Raw genomic sequence first — 17,745 nt, forward strand, 5'->3', positions numbered from 1 at the left:
CAGGCCATGCTCTGGATACTCTAGAATCCCCTGCCAAAGTGGCCCAGGGCCTGCTTTCATGGCCTGTGAGGGCCTCTTTCCTGGTCAGGTTCTCCTGAAGACCACATGTAAACTGATCCATGTGACAAGGTAGACAGAAAGCGACTATTTTGGACATGTAGACAGAGCTGGGAAGAGCAATCTGGATGTCCACACATGTATGTGAAGTCTCTCACTCTTCTGAGACTCTGAGGAATCCAAGAGCTGGAAATTTAAACTAACTTCCAAGTATTGGCCCCACCCCCAGCTGGCCCAGGACCCCCACCTCTGCCCCATGGGCCATGGTCACTGTGCATATGCACAGGCTACTCATGGGCAATAGTAGGGAAGCTGTGGCAGGAGATGCCACACCAAGTCAGTGAAAAAACAGATGAAACAGATATTTGCACAACCTAGGACAATCCCCCAACCCTGTGCCCAGAGACATGTGGTGCTGATGAATGAGTATTGTATGAGAGGCCATAGATGATGTAGTGTTCTGCAGTTGGCAGAGCCTTCTGTTAGGCTGAGGTAAGACAAATAAAATCTATCAAGAAACTCTACTACTTGGAAAGAAAAAAATGTATCTTCCAATCTGTCACCCAGGTTATTTATCCAGGTGGAAGGATAGAACAAATATTATTTTAAAGATGTTAGCTTGGTACCTCTTACATATTTAGACTAGGGCTTCTGAACAGTGTCAATATTGACATTTGTACACGATCACTCTTTGTTGTTGGGTCCATCCTGGGAAAATAGGAAATCCTAAAATTGTCCCCACTATTCCTTAGTAGAGGGTTGACCATATAAAATTCAAGTTTCAGGTAAAAATGGTGAACAAACGCAACTTTATACAGTTTAACCTAATAATTTCTCTCAAGCAGAGATTCTAAAGCTTGACACTGTTACCATCTGGGCTAGATAATTCTTTGTTGCCAGGGCCTGCTCTGTGCATTGTAGGATGTTTAGCAGCATCCCAGGCCTCTAGTTACTAGGTACCAGGCAGAACAGTCCTCCACGCCAATTGTGACAACAAAATATCCAAATGTCTCTTGGGGGAAAAATTGCCCCAGTTGATAATCCTAAAAAAGACTGGTCCAGAAAGAAAAGAATTAAAACTTTGAAAATGCAACAGAAAACTGAAATAATCTACAGTTTTTTACACCTGCTGTCGTACATGGCATCAAAACCAATCAAATCATGGATTCACTCAATCGTTCAATATATTTGTATGAAGAGCTTACTAGGTGCCAGGCACAACACAAGAAAGGGAGGACATATTGGTGAAGAGGGCAAATGTAGTCCCATGCCTCATCAATATGCCATCAGTTCAGTGTCTCTTTTTAAAGTTGCTGTCTTTCTCATCAGTTCCAGTGACAAATGAAAGAGGCTTTCAGATACCAAGATATCAATAAAAGAAAAAGGGTCCCTGGAAAAACTTCCATTTGTAAAACCAAAAGAACCTGCCTGCAATTGAAATATATATATATTTTTTATTTCCTGTTCAGGTGCCAGGTCTTGACCAGACACTCAATTTATTATTCTGTCAACTTAACTTATTAGGGTTGACACAAATCAAGTTGAAATATGCCTGACATACTATGGTCAAGGCTTTTTCTTTTTCTCTTCTTTCTTTTTTTTTTCTTCACACTTTAACATGAAGCCAAACTTCCTCAATGCAAAGAGAAAGAGGAGCAAAGCTGTGAGAGTTCAATTCCTGGTTCTCTATCAGCAAGATGAATATGATCCTCTTCCATCATAAACGGGAAGAAAACAGCCATGGAGTGGCCACAACTAAAAACAATTCAGCAAGGGATACAGCTGGGAAAGGATTATCAACCTCTGGAAAGCCCTTGATTGCAGGAAATAGCACCTACATTTTCAAAAATGTTCCCACCAGACCTTGAACCATAAACCTAAGCGCCTTCCTCTTTCTCTTCCCAATCCCTCCACTCTCTTCCACCCCCCAATCCAGCATATGACTACACTCCAGAATTCAAACTACAGCTCTAACCCCTATCCTGTGGGAAAAGACATATGCAATATGCTTGTATACAAGGAGCTTATTTATCATGTAGAGATAGAATACTGGATAGCATCGGGGCTTTCAATAACCAAATGTTAGATCCCTTTTACTCTTTAAGTTTGAATGCAAGACCAAGAAAATGATCTAAATATAAGAAAGCATTTGAATCCTCAAATCAACAACCCGTGTATACAGAGGCTCCCTTCCCATTGGCCTGTGTTCTTTATAAATTCCCCCAAATAGCTACTTACCTTGGGTCTGAAGTATATCTTTTGGCAAATGAAAGACAGCTAATTTTTTATGTGTTTCATATAACATTTTCTGTAAAACTAGAAATTTGTCCTGTCAATGTTTAGTAACCATAAAATCTGGGAAGTTCCCAAAACACTATTCCAGTATTGATGCTGGATTTTTTAAAAAAAAATATATAGTCAATTTATAATGTTGAGATTTTTTTAAGCTGCAGATTTTACTTTTTTTAATTTCTTATTGTAATTGATTTACATTTTTCCGTCAATTTCTGCTATAAGCAAAGTGACCCAGTCATATATATACACATATATATATATATACACACACATTCTTTTTCTCATATTATCTTTCATATTCCATCACAAGTAATTGGACATAGGCCCCTGTACCATAGAGCAGAGATTTTAAAATAATAAATAAGAATAGATAGATTTGGGATTGAGAATTACAAAGAAAATTCATTATCAACATCATCTCAGTTTAATGTTCCCATCATCAAAAGTAGAAAAGTCACATTAAGAAGATGTGGTATATATACACAATGGAATACTACTCAGGCATATAAAAGAACAAAATAATGCCATTTTCAGCAACATGAATGGAACAGGAGACTCTCATACTAAGTGAAGTAAGTCAGAAAGGGAAAGACAAATACCATGTGATATCACTTATATCAGGAATCTAATATAAGGCACAAATAAAGCTTTCCACAGAAAAGAAACTCATGAACTTGGAAAACAGACTGGTGGTTGCCAAGCGGGTAGGGGAGTGGGATGGACTGGGTATCTGGGATTAATAGATGCAAACTATTGCCTTTGGAATGGATAAGCAATGAGATCCTGCTGTATAGCACTGGGAAATATATCTAGTCACTGGTGATGGAACATGGTGGAGGATAATGTGGGAAAAAGAATGTATATATGTATATGTGACTGGGTAATTTTACTGTACAGTAGAAAGTTGATAGAATATTGTAAACCAACTATAATGGGAAAAATAAAAATCATTAAAAAATCAAAACCAAAAAAGTAGAAAGGTCACATTGAACAAGTCATTCACCCTTTCACTGTCTCACAGCTAATTTCAGATATGAGAGCGTTCAGCTGAAAGAATCCTAAAATTATCTGGTTCTCAAATATTCTGATGCTGTAATCACTAATCAAGCAAATTAAATTTCATGTAATGCTCTCATTGCAAACTGTTAAAATTTCGCAGCAACTTTCAGAGTAAGTAGAATGACGTACCTAGTATTCAAAGACATCTGCCAACTCATACTATTTCATAACTGTCATTAGAGCAATGTGTATGGGCTAATTTGGCTAGATTATGAAAATTTTTTTAAAATGTTAGGCATTTTTATTTCTAATAAAATAAATGATGAAAAAATATTTAAATGAGTTCAAAATATACTTACACATTTCAGGAAGTTATAAATAAATACATATGCATATTTAAACTACGCATATTTATTTTTTCGAGAAACTGTGTTATTTATTTATTTCAACATTTCTTCTACCTGGCCCAGGAACTTGCACTGTCTATCTGTAAAGCTACTGCCACTTTTGCTCCATCTAGTGGAATATTGATTTTTGCTCAGTAATAACAAAATACATAATACAAGCTCTACCTTCTAGAGGCAGACAACATTTGGACTGTTGTTTCTTACTGTAAAATGACATTTATGAAGCAATCATTTAATTTAATTTCTTTTTACCACAACCACAAAACCATAGACTTTTGTAAACACAATGTGGGGAATACTTGGAAAGAAGTCAATGTGCTACATTTTTTACTTCACAAGAAGCAATTGACTTCAAGTAATTATACTAGTCTACTGAATAAGCACACAAATCCAGACTAATCAGCATAAGGAAGCACGCATTCATTAGGGAAAGATAGTCTAATAGCAATCTCTGAATTTACACAATTGATAAAGTGTGATTAGAAGGTCTCTAAGGTAAAAGTTAAGAAGAAACAAAGCATTCAATCTAGCAAAAATAACTAACAAATCAGCAAGTTTTTAAAATGTATTTTATTGGCATAGGGTGTTCTTTTAATAATTTTCAAAGTTAATAAAAATGTTAATAATAAAATCCCACTGGCATTGCATAAATGAATTTCTCTCTTATTTTGGACACAGAATAGCTGTTTATTAAAGTCACCAGGCCAAAAAATAGGTACTCATTTGATAGAAATTTGATGTTGCCAAAGACAGTATTGCCTCTGCCACTAAAGTCTAGTATAAAAACACGGTACACAATTTTCCTTTATCCTCTAGTCCTACTCTCAGAAGTGAAAAGTATCTCAAAGAAGTTTAATTTCCTCCTCTTTAAAATTTTTTTTTTTTGATGAATTGAAACTTTCCTGTCAGGAGTGGAAAATTCCACGGCAGACATGGCCAGTAAAACTGTGGATATGTATAGTGGAACATTGCAGACCTAGCTCCATAGTAAAAATTGGCAGTGGCCCACATGTATTAAAAGCAGAGTGTCCCTAACTTATTTGAAAATTTACCTACTTAAATTATCCCTCCAACCTATTGCAATTTGATTTATAATCTGCTGTTTCAACAGAATAAATGAACCCATTAAAAACAAACATACTGTAGATATTTATATCAGGAATAAAATTTCTCTGGGGAGGATACAATTTATGGAAGCAGAAACGTTGGAAGGAAGTAACAAATTGAAATCCCGGTTTTCTAATGAAGGATTGGAAATTGAGTTCTGCTTCAACAAGCAAGGAAAAAAAAAAAAGACGTCATTATTTTTCACTCGTTAGCATTTAAGTCAGTAGCAGGATATTTCACAAATTTTAGATAGATTTTTAAAAATATCTGTAGTCAATATTTTGTTAATTTAATTCTGTATAGTGCCTATACAACTAATTGATAGGAGGCAGATTATCTGCCTATGATACACCACGTAACTACGAGAAATACACATCGCTGTCTATAACTTCATGACTAGATTCTGACTAGGAAGGCTGCCTATTGGATTCCAGAAGAGCAAAACAGATGCAGGCCTGCCTGGAATCTGGATCTTAGGACAGATGGACTTTTATTACACATCATGGTCTGTCTGACAAGCTTGTAAACAAGATAGAATCTTGTCTATGATTAATATTTCCCCTTATATAAAGATTTGAAAGATACACAGACATCTTTTCTATCAATATGGTAAGCATGCTACTAATCTTCAAGGTACTTGGAATTTTATATAATAATGAAATTGAGATCCTCAAATAAATATTGTTTTTCCTCAAAGTCTGCACACAGCCTTTCCATTATATGAATGGCAAAGTGGAAAAACATGTTCAAGGTTTCACTTTGATTTCCACAACTTCTTTTGTCAGAGGCACACGCCTATTTGAAATTATTATCCAAAGTATAATTCCTCACAAACGGATTAACAAATGGTATACTACCATTTTCCTTGCAATCACATATTTTAAGGACGTGGCAAGCCCCCATTACTGGTGTAGAAAATGAAATTAGTCCCTCAGAGGGAATAAGACCAATGCCATGTTAATCTAACCTTCAGCTGTTAACCATTTGCACAAGGATTCCCCTTGATGCTGTGGCCTCAACTGAAATATTGTTCTCAGAGTTTCTGTTAACCCCCATTTCTCGTCTTGTGCTGAAATTGGATTGAGGGGAATAGATCCTAAGGAGTGGCTTTCCTCCTCTGCTTATATCTGTTAGTTTTTGTAATAGCAACAAAATAAATGAAAATATTTTAAAATTTTATTTTCAGATCATTTGCTTTGCTGAGATCTTTTGGACAAACGACTATGAAAAATAAATTTTTTTGTAAAACTTACAAAGTTATCCACAGTTCATAACTTAGAATTGTGAACAAAGAAGCAATATGCTGTTCTCATTTAAAATACAACCATAGAAAAATACACTCCAAATTCAAGTTCACAACCTTTTACCTTTCCTTCAAAGGGCACCAGAGTTCACAGTTTGTGTTAGCTTAAGGAGTGTTATGAGTGGTGGGATGTGAAGAAAAAGAACTGCAGGCATATCCCTGAAGGATTAGTTTGTTTTGGTTTCTCTCTCTCTTCTCTCCTTTCCCTCCCTCCCTCTCTCCCTCCTTCTCTCTCTCTCTCTCTCTCTCTCTCTCTCTCTCTCTCTCTTTGTGCATTTACCTTATATTTTGGAGTTTCTTTTTTAGCAGAAATATCTATTTACTCCTTGGTTATCCTGTTAGAACTCTGTGCCTTTTTTTTTTCTCTTTTTTTAATAAGAGTGTTGAACAGAAGTAGAGTACTTAAAACACGTTAGTTTACATTCCTATTTGTTACAATATTATGATAATAGAACAATCTAAATTTCACTTGTGACCAAAGTCAAGTTTAAAAAGTAAAAGAAATGCTGAAGCCTTCATTCAACTTGATGCCTGGCTGAGTTCTTAATAAATTCATTCCAGCTCAACAAAATATGTGATCCATAATTGTACCTGCAGGGCACTGCTCAGTTATCAAGTTATTTTTACAGTTCATCAATTGTCTGATTTCCATAAGCCTATACACTTAAGTTTCTGAGAATGAGCTACATACAGTAAACAACTGGGCATTTTTCGATAACCACATATTCATGCCCCCTTGAGTATGCTGTATGTATTTCTTGCTCAGTTCTGTTCAAGGAAGACATGAAATAGAGGAAATTATTTGTAATTATAGATTCTTAATTAGAGTATTCTGTAAATTAACTGCAAATAATTTGAGATATTATTCTCTGACTCTGAAAGCAATGTGCAGCCATATGAGTAGTTTTTCAAAGAATCGTTATTATGATGACTATTACTGCTATTATTTTATAACTATTAACTTTTTATAGTAACATTTATGAAACCTATTTGACCTTTAGGTTTACTTCCTATCAAAACAATTTTATGCAATTATATGAAATAATTTTACCTTTTCTCAGATATCAAGTTTTCATTTTATTTTTAAAAACCCACCTTGGTTTCCCACTGGGTGGTTCATACAAACATTCCAAAGCAATGAGCACTGGTCAAAAGTAAAGCTCTTAAAACAGTAAAAGAAGCAATGGGTGGGAAGCAGGAATGAGAACATTCATCAGCGGAGTAAAGCACAGATTTCTCAAGGACTCTTCCCTCACCCTCTGCTCTTTGGAAAATTCTCATGTACTGAAGAGCCTTCCATTCACTGATATTTCTTCTAAATACATTATAATTTATTCTTTCTCAAAAGTACCAGGTCATTTCTGGTTTACTGATGTTTGGTCCCTTCATCCTCAAACTTCATCATCAGCATGACACTATAAGAATATCAGATTTTTTTTTTCAAAAAACATCTACCATGTACCAGACATCATTCCAGGCATAAGAGTTAAAACTATGAATGAAGAACACCACTTTTCCTCAAGTTGCATGCAAGCTAGCAGGAAGGGCGGGGAAGCAAACACTTGAGCTTAATAACTTGATACAATTCTATCATGAGGTAAGCACAATATTCCATAGTGAATAGAGCCCATAGTGAAGTGGTGTATAGCGGAGGTTGGAATACAGGCAAGATTTGCTAAAAAGGATGACTCTTCAAGAAAAGTTTATGTTTAGACTTAAGAAATGAGTGAGTGTTGGTCACGTGGATGGTCATTTGAGACATCTGGCAAGAGCAGAGTATGGAAGGAGCAACTATTGCAAAAGGGGAAGAAGGAGAGTTCCTGTCATGCTCAGTGGAAACGAACCTGACTAGTATCCAGGAGGACACAGGTTTGATCCCTGCCCTTGCTCAGGAGGTTAAGAACCCAGCATTGCTGTGGCTGTGGTATAGGCCAGTGGCTGTAGCTCTGATTCAACTGCTAACCTGGAAACTGCTATATGCTGCAGGTACAGCCCTAAAAAAAAAAAAAAAAAAAAAACTAGGGGGAGAAGAATGAAGAGACCAGAAGCAAGACTGGATAAACAAATGCTTTCATAGATCAAGAAATAAATTACACTCAAGCAATAAGTAACCTGTGAAGAATTTCCACCAGATTCACCTTATGGAAATGTTTAGCTGCAATGAAGTAGGGCTAGAGACTGGGATATCGCTTGGGAGACCACTGTAGTAATCCAGAGCTTTTTGTGACTTTGACCAGAGAATGTTCGTACCCCAGATTGCTCTAGTAGTATGTGAATCTGCCTGAGGCCACATTAATTTTCCAGTAGAAAACTACAACATAACTCAGGACCAGGACTAAGGTAAGGTAAGTGAGATGTATGCCTTGCCCACAAAATTTAAAGAGGCACCAAGAAATTCAGTAATCACGATAAATAATACATAGAGCAATATTTTTTCTTTTTCAGCCACACCCATGGCATATGGAAGTTCCTGGGCCAGGGATTGAATCCAAGCCACCAACAGCACAGCTGAATCCTTAACCCAATGAGCAAGGCTGGGATTGAACCAGCACCTCCACAAAAACAAGCCAGCACATTAACCCACTCTGCCATAGCGGGAACTCCTAGAGCAATATTTTTAATAACGAATGTAAAAAAAACCCATGATGAACAAAATATCGAAAATTTAAGTAACAACAGTAACTGAGTTCTTTGGGGAATATATGTAAAAATAGATGAATTCCACATATGATGAGTTTCTTTTTATCCTTATTTGGAGGATTTCAGTTTATTCACTCAATGTTGTTAACCATCTAACTTACCCTGGAAGTCGAGACAGAATACCAGCTGACATTGATGTTAAGGCATCATCCAGACGACCTGGTGGCTTCCCTTTGCGTATCCAGCTGACAACCAGTTCAAGCAGCATCAAGGAAATGAAATATGGGGTTGCCTGGAAAGGAAATTGCAGAAAAGAGATGTTATTGTGCTCCATATGAAATTCTTCCAAGTTTCCTGATTAGTCATTCCCAAAGTGGGAGGCCCAGAATGATAGCTCATAGTAGAAGAAGGTATGTACCTATCCTAGAGGATAATTTCCTCCCAACAGGCAAAGAAATCTGATCATTTCAGTCACACATTAAACAGGTGCTCAAATTCCATCATCTGATTTGGACATGAAAAATAACCATGGATGTAACCATGATAATTCTGCCAAGAAAATAATAAGATTAGAAGGGATGTGTTTCAAGTCAGATCTAAAAAATACATTTTAAAGTAAGAGCAATAATCAGAAGCCTATAGTCTACATGACTAAGAAAGATCCACAGTAAAAGGCTTTCCTTAAAGATGCATGTGATTCTAGTCTTTCATATTAGAATTACAAGAATAACAAAATTGAAACTGTAGAACAAAAACTTTGCTTCTGAGTATTTTAGAGAATAAGGTCATTTTAAATGTTTTAGACATCATTCAAGTTTTACTCATTCAATTGTTTCTTATATAATAGAAAAATAACTAGGTTTGGTGTTATAATATAAAAAGTAATGATTTATGAAGATGTGAGTACCACATTTTTTTCTTTAAAAAATCCTGAAAATTTTATGGGTTTTACTCCATTTGGAAGCTGACGGTAAGTCTTGAAATTTTCTAAACTGAACTCCCAAGAACATATCCTCTGATGTCATTTTTTTCTATTTCTGGTCTGAACTAGTAAGTGTTGTAGCAATAACTTTGACAGGGTGGAGAACTTCAGTATTCAAGTTCTAATTCTGGTTATTTCCATTTCCAATCACAGCCAGGAACCAGAAGTAAAAAGTGCCTCTGAACACTTGAGAGTTTCAAAGAAAACTTGGTTTAAGTTCAAATTTAGGAAGTCAGGGTTGAACTCAATCAGCTGTATATCCATTCTGTAGAAGCACTTTGCTAAAATGAAAAGGAAATGGTTTCCTGGGAGGTGGAAGACAAGTTTTCCCTTTAGAAACAAAATTATTACAAAGTTTACTAATACCATATAACAAATTGATACTGAGTTTCTAATGGCTAGATTTATAATGCTATTTGCATCCAGGAAAACTTTTAAAATTTTTATCATATTTCACAGCGACATTCCAGGGAAGAAAATTTTCATAGAAGATGGTTGTGGATATGGTACAGAAATTCAATTCAAATGGAAAATCCACTTTTGCTCCATGTTTTTTGAAACAATTATTGTTTATTAGAATTATTTCAAGAACGAAAGTGCACGAAGCCTTAAAATGTGTTTAACTTACTTCTTATGAAGAGAAAAGCAAGAGTAGCCTCTTCCCAGGGTATCTCACCTTTTGTACATAATCAGGCACCTCTTCTAGGGTTTGGAATGACGTTTCATTGGGCTTCATCATGTAAAACATCATGCGAATTCCCTGGGAAACCGAAACATCCTGTTGGGCTTCTGGGTTCTTCATCTCTGCCCTTGTCTGACTCCCAGCTGGAGAGTACTTGGTGATTCAGTGGTTGAAGCCAGAGGCGAACAAAGAGGACGAGATGTGCTGCACAGATCAAGCCCTTTGTCAGAGAACAGCTAGAAACAAAGCTCCATAGAGCACAGCCAACAGCAGATCTGTGTAGAGAAAGACAGGAAAATACAAGGATCAGGAAGAAGTTCAGAGTTCATTGGGCACAATCCCAAAAAACGGGCACGTGGGGAAGGGGGTGGGGAGGAAGGGCTCCTGCCCAAATCAAAGATAGTGCAGTTTGGCAGCAAGTGGAGTAACTTATCATTTAAAAAAAGAAAACACAAACAAACAAACAAACATATGATACCTTCTTGGAAAGGAGAAAGGAAAAAAAAAAGTGATAGCAAGTGAAAGTTCATTCTGGAAAAGTGGGCGGAAATTCAAGACTCAAATCACATGAGGAAAATACATGTTTTACTCTCTCTTTTGAAATCCACATTGTGTTCATGTTTAGTCTCCCCACAGCCATATTTCCTGAAAAGACAAGGTGCTCTAATCTCAGTAAGAATAAGTTTGAACGTCAGTAAGCACTGAAAGTATCTTACGAGTGAGTGCCTATGTATTTCTGGATCTGTATCATGTTAACTTAGGAATGTTTGCAAATCAATTTAGGGGCATGTGGCTTATTATCTGATTAGCACTGTTTAATGGAATCTCAACTATTCACATCTGTATTCTTCTTAGCACTAATGTGGATTCTGAAGAAGCTGTTAAGGTGTTGCTAAGAGATCTTATCTCTGTTTTTCCAGGAGGAGCATAGGTTGATTGTGCCTCTCTTAGGTAGACTAGAGGGCACTGAATTGCATTGCCTGTGAGTAAGTGGAGATTTTCCGATTAGCTTTCCACCCAGAATAGCTCTGGTCATCCTTTGTCTACCACCTCATCTTTTAAAAATGTTTACATAGATTTATTAAACTATTAATACATGATTGTTTGGGGAGAAATAAAAAGAAACTGTAGATAAGCAACAATTAAATTACCCACAGGCACCATTAACATTATGGTATATGTAGAGTCAGGTGCACTACCATGTGACATATTTATTGCTAAAAATCACTGTACTATGCAATGAAACCATGGGGCTAATGAGAAAAATGGGATTAGGGTGCAATATTCAGAAACTGCCTCATGGTCCATAGGAGAAAAAAAAATTGGAGCCTAATAAAAAGTGGCGGCACATTTTTATACATGAATGTTATATGGTGGAGAAATGCATAAATTCTACAATAAACATGGTACTTAATCTTGAAAAAGACCTGACATAGCAATTTGTTTGTGGAAGTGGGTTTTGGGAGAGACACAGATTGTGAGTTACCGTGGAGTATGGAAGGAGACATCTGAAATCATGCATGAAGTTGTAAAACAAGAGATCTGGATACCATGGCTCATGACATTCATGGGGACTGAGAACACTGGTTTAAATGCATGTGTATATGTGTGTATTTTGCATCTTCCTAAGATTTTCTATTCAGTTAGGTACTACCTTTAGTATTTACCTGGACTTTCTCCCTGACAAAATTACACACAAGCATAGATGGCATGCTAAAATTATTCCTGAATACATTAATCCTATTGGAACAAATTTTCACATGTTATATATATACGCAATGGAACACTACTCAGGCACAAAAAAAGAACAAAATAATGCCATTTGCAGCAACATGGATGCAACTAGAGACTCTCATACTAAGTGAAGTAAGTCAAAAAGAGAAAGTCAAATACCATATGATACCACATATATCTGAAATCTAATATATGGCACAAATGAACATTTCCACAAAAAAAGAAACTCATGAACTTTGAGAACAGACTTGTGGCGCCAAGGGGGAGGGGGAGGAGGAGGGAGTGGGATGGACTGGGGCTTGGCATTAATAGGTGAAAACTATTGCATTTGGAATGGATAGGCAATGAAATTCTGCTGTATAGCACAGGGAAATAAATCTAGTCACTGGTGATGGAACATGATGGAGGATAATGTGAGGAAAAGAATATACACATGCACACACACACACGGCTGGGTCACTTTGTCATACAGTAGAAATTGACAGAACTCTGTAAATCAACTATAATGGAAAAAATTAAAATCATATAAAAAATTACAGAACTGACTTACTTTAAGGTGATTCCCATAACAAATGAACAACTATGGGCATCATATTTAATAAAAATGATCCTATTAGTCACAATGTTTTACTACTTGCTTTTAAATTTTTTGGAATTACAAATATTACACATCATAGTAGAAATAAAATCCAAACAACATAGATGCATATAAAGTAACAAGTAGGAGCACACCTTCCCCTCACCAAACACATGCATGCTTTTATTCACCTTCACACTAACAACTTATCCTGGTGGGTATTCTGTCATACCTGTTTCTCTCAACAAAGGTTAATTATTATCATTATAATTATCATCATTTAACATTTAAACATACACACATTGATTCTGTTAAATTTACCACATTAAACAAAGATAGAGCAACTTTCCTTCTCAAGGTCAACAACCTGCCAGGAGCTTTCTTCCATTCTGTAGATGGTGATAGAGCATTTCTTTCTTTCTTTCTTTTTTAACTGGCTGCACACTTGTGTATGTATTCCAAGCAGGAAAACAAAATGATTTTAAGTATTTTAAGTAGCATAATTTTAATACAAAAATTAATTACCAAGATGATGAAAGAAGTAAAAAGCCAAATGGAAATGAAGGGGCCATCTAAGGATTAATATCAATAGGAAGCCACTAGCATCTTTAAAGTTTAGGTACCAAAGGAGGAGGCTATGTGACTAGAGCTTAGGGGTTGTGGTCACACAGAGAAAGTAAGAACCATAAAGGGCTTATCAGACAGAAGCAAAGAAGGAATTACAAAAAAGTGTACTAAGCCTTCTCCCTTCTTGCTGTGACCCAATCTCCCAACAGTATTTCCCCTTGTCCTAAAGGAATTCCTAACCAGTTCTGGGAGGAGCCTAGAAAATGGAGTTTGCAGAGGGCGGCCCCGGGAAAGTGAGCAGGGAAGGAAAAGGGGAGCAATGAATCCGAGGAAGGAGTCACCCAAGCACACCATCATAACATACTTAAATGTTTCTACCTTGTTGTGCAATTAAGCATAGTCTTTAAGTTGGGCTAATAAATTTAAGGCACTATGAACATTATGGTATAAACATCTTGTACGTTTGTGCACATTTTCACAATTAGATTTCTATCACTGGAATTAATTGCATTGTTGAAGGCTGAATAAAATTTATATTTTGGTAGTTACTGCCAAATTCACCTCCAAAATCGCATTTCCCTCTTGCTAACACTGACTACTCTCAATCTTTTCAGGTTTTAGCCAACTGATGACAAATGACATCCTGTTTTAATTTGCATTTCCCCAGTGACTTTGAAAATCTTTTCAATGCATTAATTTGCCATTTGTTTTTCTTTGTGTGATTTATTTTTAATATACATTGCACATGATTTTATATTGATTTATTCTTATATTGATTTATTCTTATATGTGATTTCATACATGTGGCAAATGTTCTCAGTTTTTATCTTTATTTTAACTGATAGATATATAGATAGAGATGTGTTGTCATATAGCAGTTGTAACTTTGTGTTACTATTACCTTTTATTTCATTACTTTTGACTTTGGGTCTTACTCACAAATTCTTTTCACCAGAATTCTATAAAAATGATCTTCTCTATTTTCTTCTAGAATGTTTACAGGACTTTTTAGCTGTCATTCATTTGGTCAACTGGAATTGAGTTTTGTATATATTATGAAGTCATTATTTCATGTTATATCCTCCCTACCTACTTTTGATGGATTACAGTTCTTCCCATACCATTACTTAGAGCCAATACTTTTCACACTATTCTTCTACTTTTCTAAACTGTTTCTAGGCTTGTCACTCAGTTCCACTGATGTGTATGTCTATTCTTGTGCTGGAACCATGCTGTCTTAATTACTGTAATATCATAATAAATTCTGGTACCTTGTAGAATTACTCTTGTATCAATTTTGTTTTTCATAAATTTTAAACTATTTTGTTCACATTTGCTCTTATGAATCTATCTAGATGAAACTTGAAAGAATTCTATTGATATTTTAACTGGAACATCAATACATGGTTGATTTGGAAGAACTGACATCACAGGTGCTAAGTAATCATGACTAGAACAAATTAACCTATATTCTACAATCATTTAAACTTAGTTCTGTATTTAAATAATGCCAATCCTAACTACCAATTCTTGTATTCCTTATTTTCTACACTCAATTTTTTTCTGTACTAGCTTATATTGCAAAGTTTTCTTTTTCCCACAAATTTACATATGAAATTGCATGTCTTACTATGTTCTTAACGCTATTTGAGAGGAATAACTTGGCTAAATATAAATCTCTAGTTAACAATTGATTCTTCCCCAAAAGAATTCAACAGAGACAAACACTTCTGCTGGAAATCTATCAGGTGTGGCCAAGGTATGGAGAATTAAGCCTATACTAGAAAGGAGGAAAAACCAAGATAGTTCCAGGTGCCTTTCTGTCCAAATATCTTTGTCAGAACCTTCTAGTCAATGGGCCTTGTTGGTAGTCTCCTCCTTAATTTAAAGTAGAAATGCTTGAGAAGAGCATGGTATGAGTGGCAAGCATCCCACAAGAGCATAAGACCTGAAAATCTGCTACTCTTAGTGCCCACATTTGCAAATAACTCAGCACAAAAAAGACAAAAAGACATCAGACTCTTTTTGTAATGAAAAGTCATTCTAAAAACTGATTAGGCAACTCTAGTGATATTGAGAACTGTCCATTCAGGGAAAAAAAAAACAATTTGAACAGGGTAAGCATAATATAAATTGTCAGCTAAATGGGGAATTAGAGTAATGATGGAGTGAGCAACAAAATTGTAGCAAACTCTAAAGAACATAGGAAGAGCAGATGCAAAGAGAAGCTACTACTTCTAGGGGTGGGCTAAGAAACTTGCTGGAAATTGTGTTGGAGGAAGATGACCTACTAGCTGGACCAATTGGAAGCAACTGGGAACTCATCACCCCTCCCCTGTCCTTGGAATATATATACCTTCTGCCCACACTCCCTACAGCCGGAGCTGTTTTCAAGGACACGGTCTTGAGAAATCAATGTGCTGTTGAGACCATCTGGACTGAACCCAGTCAATGCTTCTGACAGGTGGGTGAAGAGACCTACTTGGTTTTTGGCTGCCTTGGATATAAGTTTCCTTGCCTGTTAAACCTGGCATCTCCCAATTTTGAGCGGCCTTCTTTGTTCTTGCCCCTGGTCCATACATGTGGGACAGTTTCAGATTTCACCTGGGAAGATTCTAAGATGACTGGGAAAATCTTTACCAGGAGGACCTCACCAAAGGACTTCTCTACAAAACCACCTGAGGGTAAAGCTATTGGTCGTCAAGCACTACAGGAACTGGGCACTTGCAGGACACTGCCAAGTGAGCACAATAAACCAGGGCAGAAATCTTTTTCCTTCAACAATGACTGCCCAGGGCCCACTTCTGGCAAAGCCTAACATCATGTTGGCCAGCTTAGGACCAATATTTAAGGGCTAAGAACCATTTTCACAGATCAAGCAACAAAGTGTGAATTTAGAGAAGAGAAGCAATGTATCTATAACCAGCACAAGACCTGGCACTCCTTACTAATTGTAAAACATCTTTGTCATCTCCTCATGTATGTGATACTTAGTCTCAATAAGGTTGAAATTATAAATCATGGAAAAACAATTTTCAAGGAGGGGTTCATTGTAAGAAAAGGGAAGTGGGAGTTTCTACACAGTTTTGAATTTTCTTTTAGTATTTAACCTTCAGATTAATATAAAGTCTGAGTTCAATCTGACCATTTTTTCCCCTAAGTTATCTGTTTCTGTTTCTTGAACACTTTTAGAATATTCTTATGCCCTTACTTGAAATTAAATCATTTTGACCTGTTATTTCTTTGTTAGGAATGTTTTAAAGAGATTTAACATACTTAAATCTCAGATTCTAACCTTCTTTTCCTTTAAGGAAAATTTTTGCTATTGTATTTTTGCCTATTCTGTTCCATTTATTTTTTATACTCTTAACAAATATGATTTATCTCTTTAGCAGATCCTACTTCTCTTCTACGACCATATGTTGTCTCTAACCATTTTCATCTCTTGTTTTCTAATGCTCTCCACTTTGCTCAGGCTTATACTTTAGGTATATTTTACTTCACTGTTCCCTTTTTTCTTCTGGTCCAACTTTAAATTTTATAATAACATCATTGTTTTCTTAAATCCTTAACTCTCTTAGTACTTCTATTATGTCCATTTCTTATATAATCTCTTTTTTTTTCACATATATTTCCTATTTAACTTCTTCATGTGCATAAAACAGCGCTGCCTAAAATCCTTCTCAATTACCTAAGGAATAACACTCAAGAAGATGGCTTTCATTACTTCTGGCATTCTCTTTCCCTGGCCTCATCTCCAATTTGTTTTTCCTTGAATGGGTACAGATCTTTTTGTGCTTTTTTTCCTCTCAAAGAGCCAATAAATAAAAACAAAAACAAAAAGATATGGGTGACTATTCCTTGGTATTATACCTCCAGGTCTATGTGGCACTTTGCAGTTTGTTTATCTTCTCAGTTTCCTCCAAGGGCATAGAGGAGGAATTTTGAATATGACCATCTCCACCAGTCTCTGTGTGATTTTTCAGTCTGCTGGAACCACTTTAGTCGTGGTCAGCTTTTGTCATCTTGGCTCTCTTTTCCTTGACTTTTTTGACTCTAATCATACAAAGTGATCATTTAAGGTACTCTTATTGTAACTTCTCTTTATGGAGGCTGGAACATCCCTGGTCTATTATGGAGGGCTTCCAGTCAGAAACCTTGTCTTTTGGAAAGTCTGACAACTGGGAACAATGAGATTTTGTTTATGGAAAAACCTCTCAGCCTACGGTCTTTCTCTTTTGTGAGAAATTCTATACTCCCTTCAACCCTCTTAGAAGATTCCATCTTCCTCTTCTGTCATTGGCACCAAAGGCCAAAATGATTCCAATTAGAGTAGGTCAAGCTCTGCTATAGTTCTCACCACCAGTCCTGACCACATGCAGATTACAGCATTCA

General features: G+C 36.1%; 1 protein-coding gene across 1 annotated transcript in view; it reads right to left on the reverse strand.

Annotated features, from left to right (window-relative positions):
- Positions 1 to 10,758, reverse strand: part of AGMO (alkylglycerol monooxygenase) — a 196,456-nt gene extending 185,698 nt beyond the window's left edge. The window contains exons 1-2 of the mRNA XM_047754393.1: positions 10,467 to 10,758; positions 8,970 to 9,100 (exon numbers count right to left, since the gene is read on the reverse strand). Coding sequence (XP_047610349.1) covers positions 8,970 to 9,100; positions 10,467 to 10,592 — 257 coding nt within the window. The 5' untranslated portion in view covers positions 10,593 to 10,758. The remainder of the gene's footprint in view (positions 1 to 8,969; positions 9,101 to 10,466) is intronic.
- Positions 10,759 to 17,745: the final 6,987 nt, after the last annotated feature.

The sequence above is a fragment of the Phacochoerus africanus genome, chromosome 11, assembly GCF_016906955.1.
Source record: "Phacochoerus africanus isolate WHEZ1 chromosome 11, ROS_Pafr_v1, whole genome shotgun sequence".
Taxonomy (NCBI): Eukaryota; Metazoa; Chordata; class Mammalia; order Artiodactyla; family Suidae; genus Phacochoerus; species Phacochoerus africanus.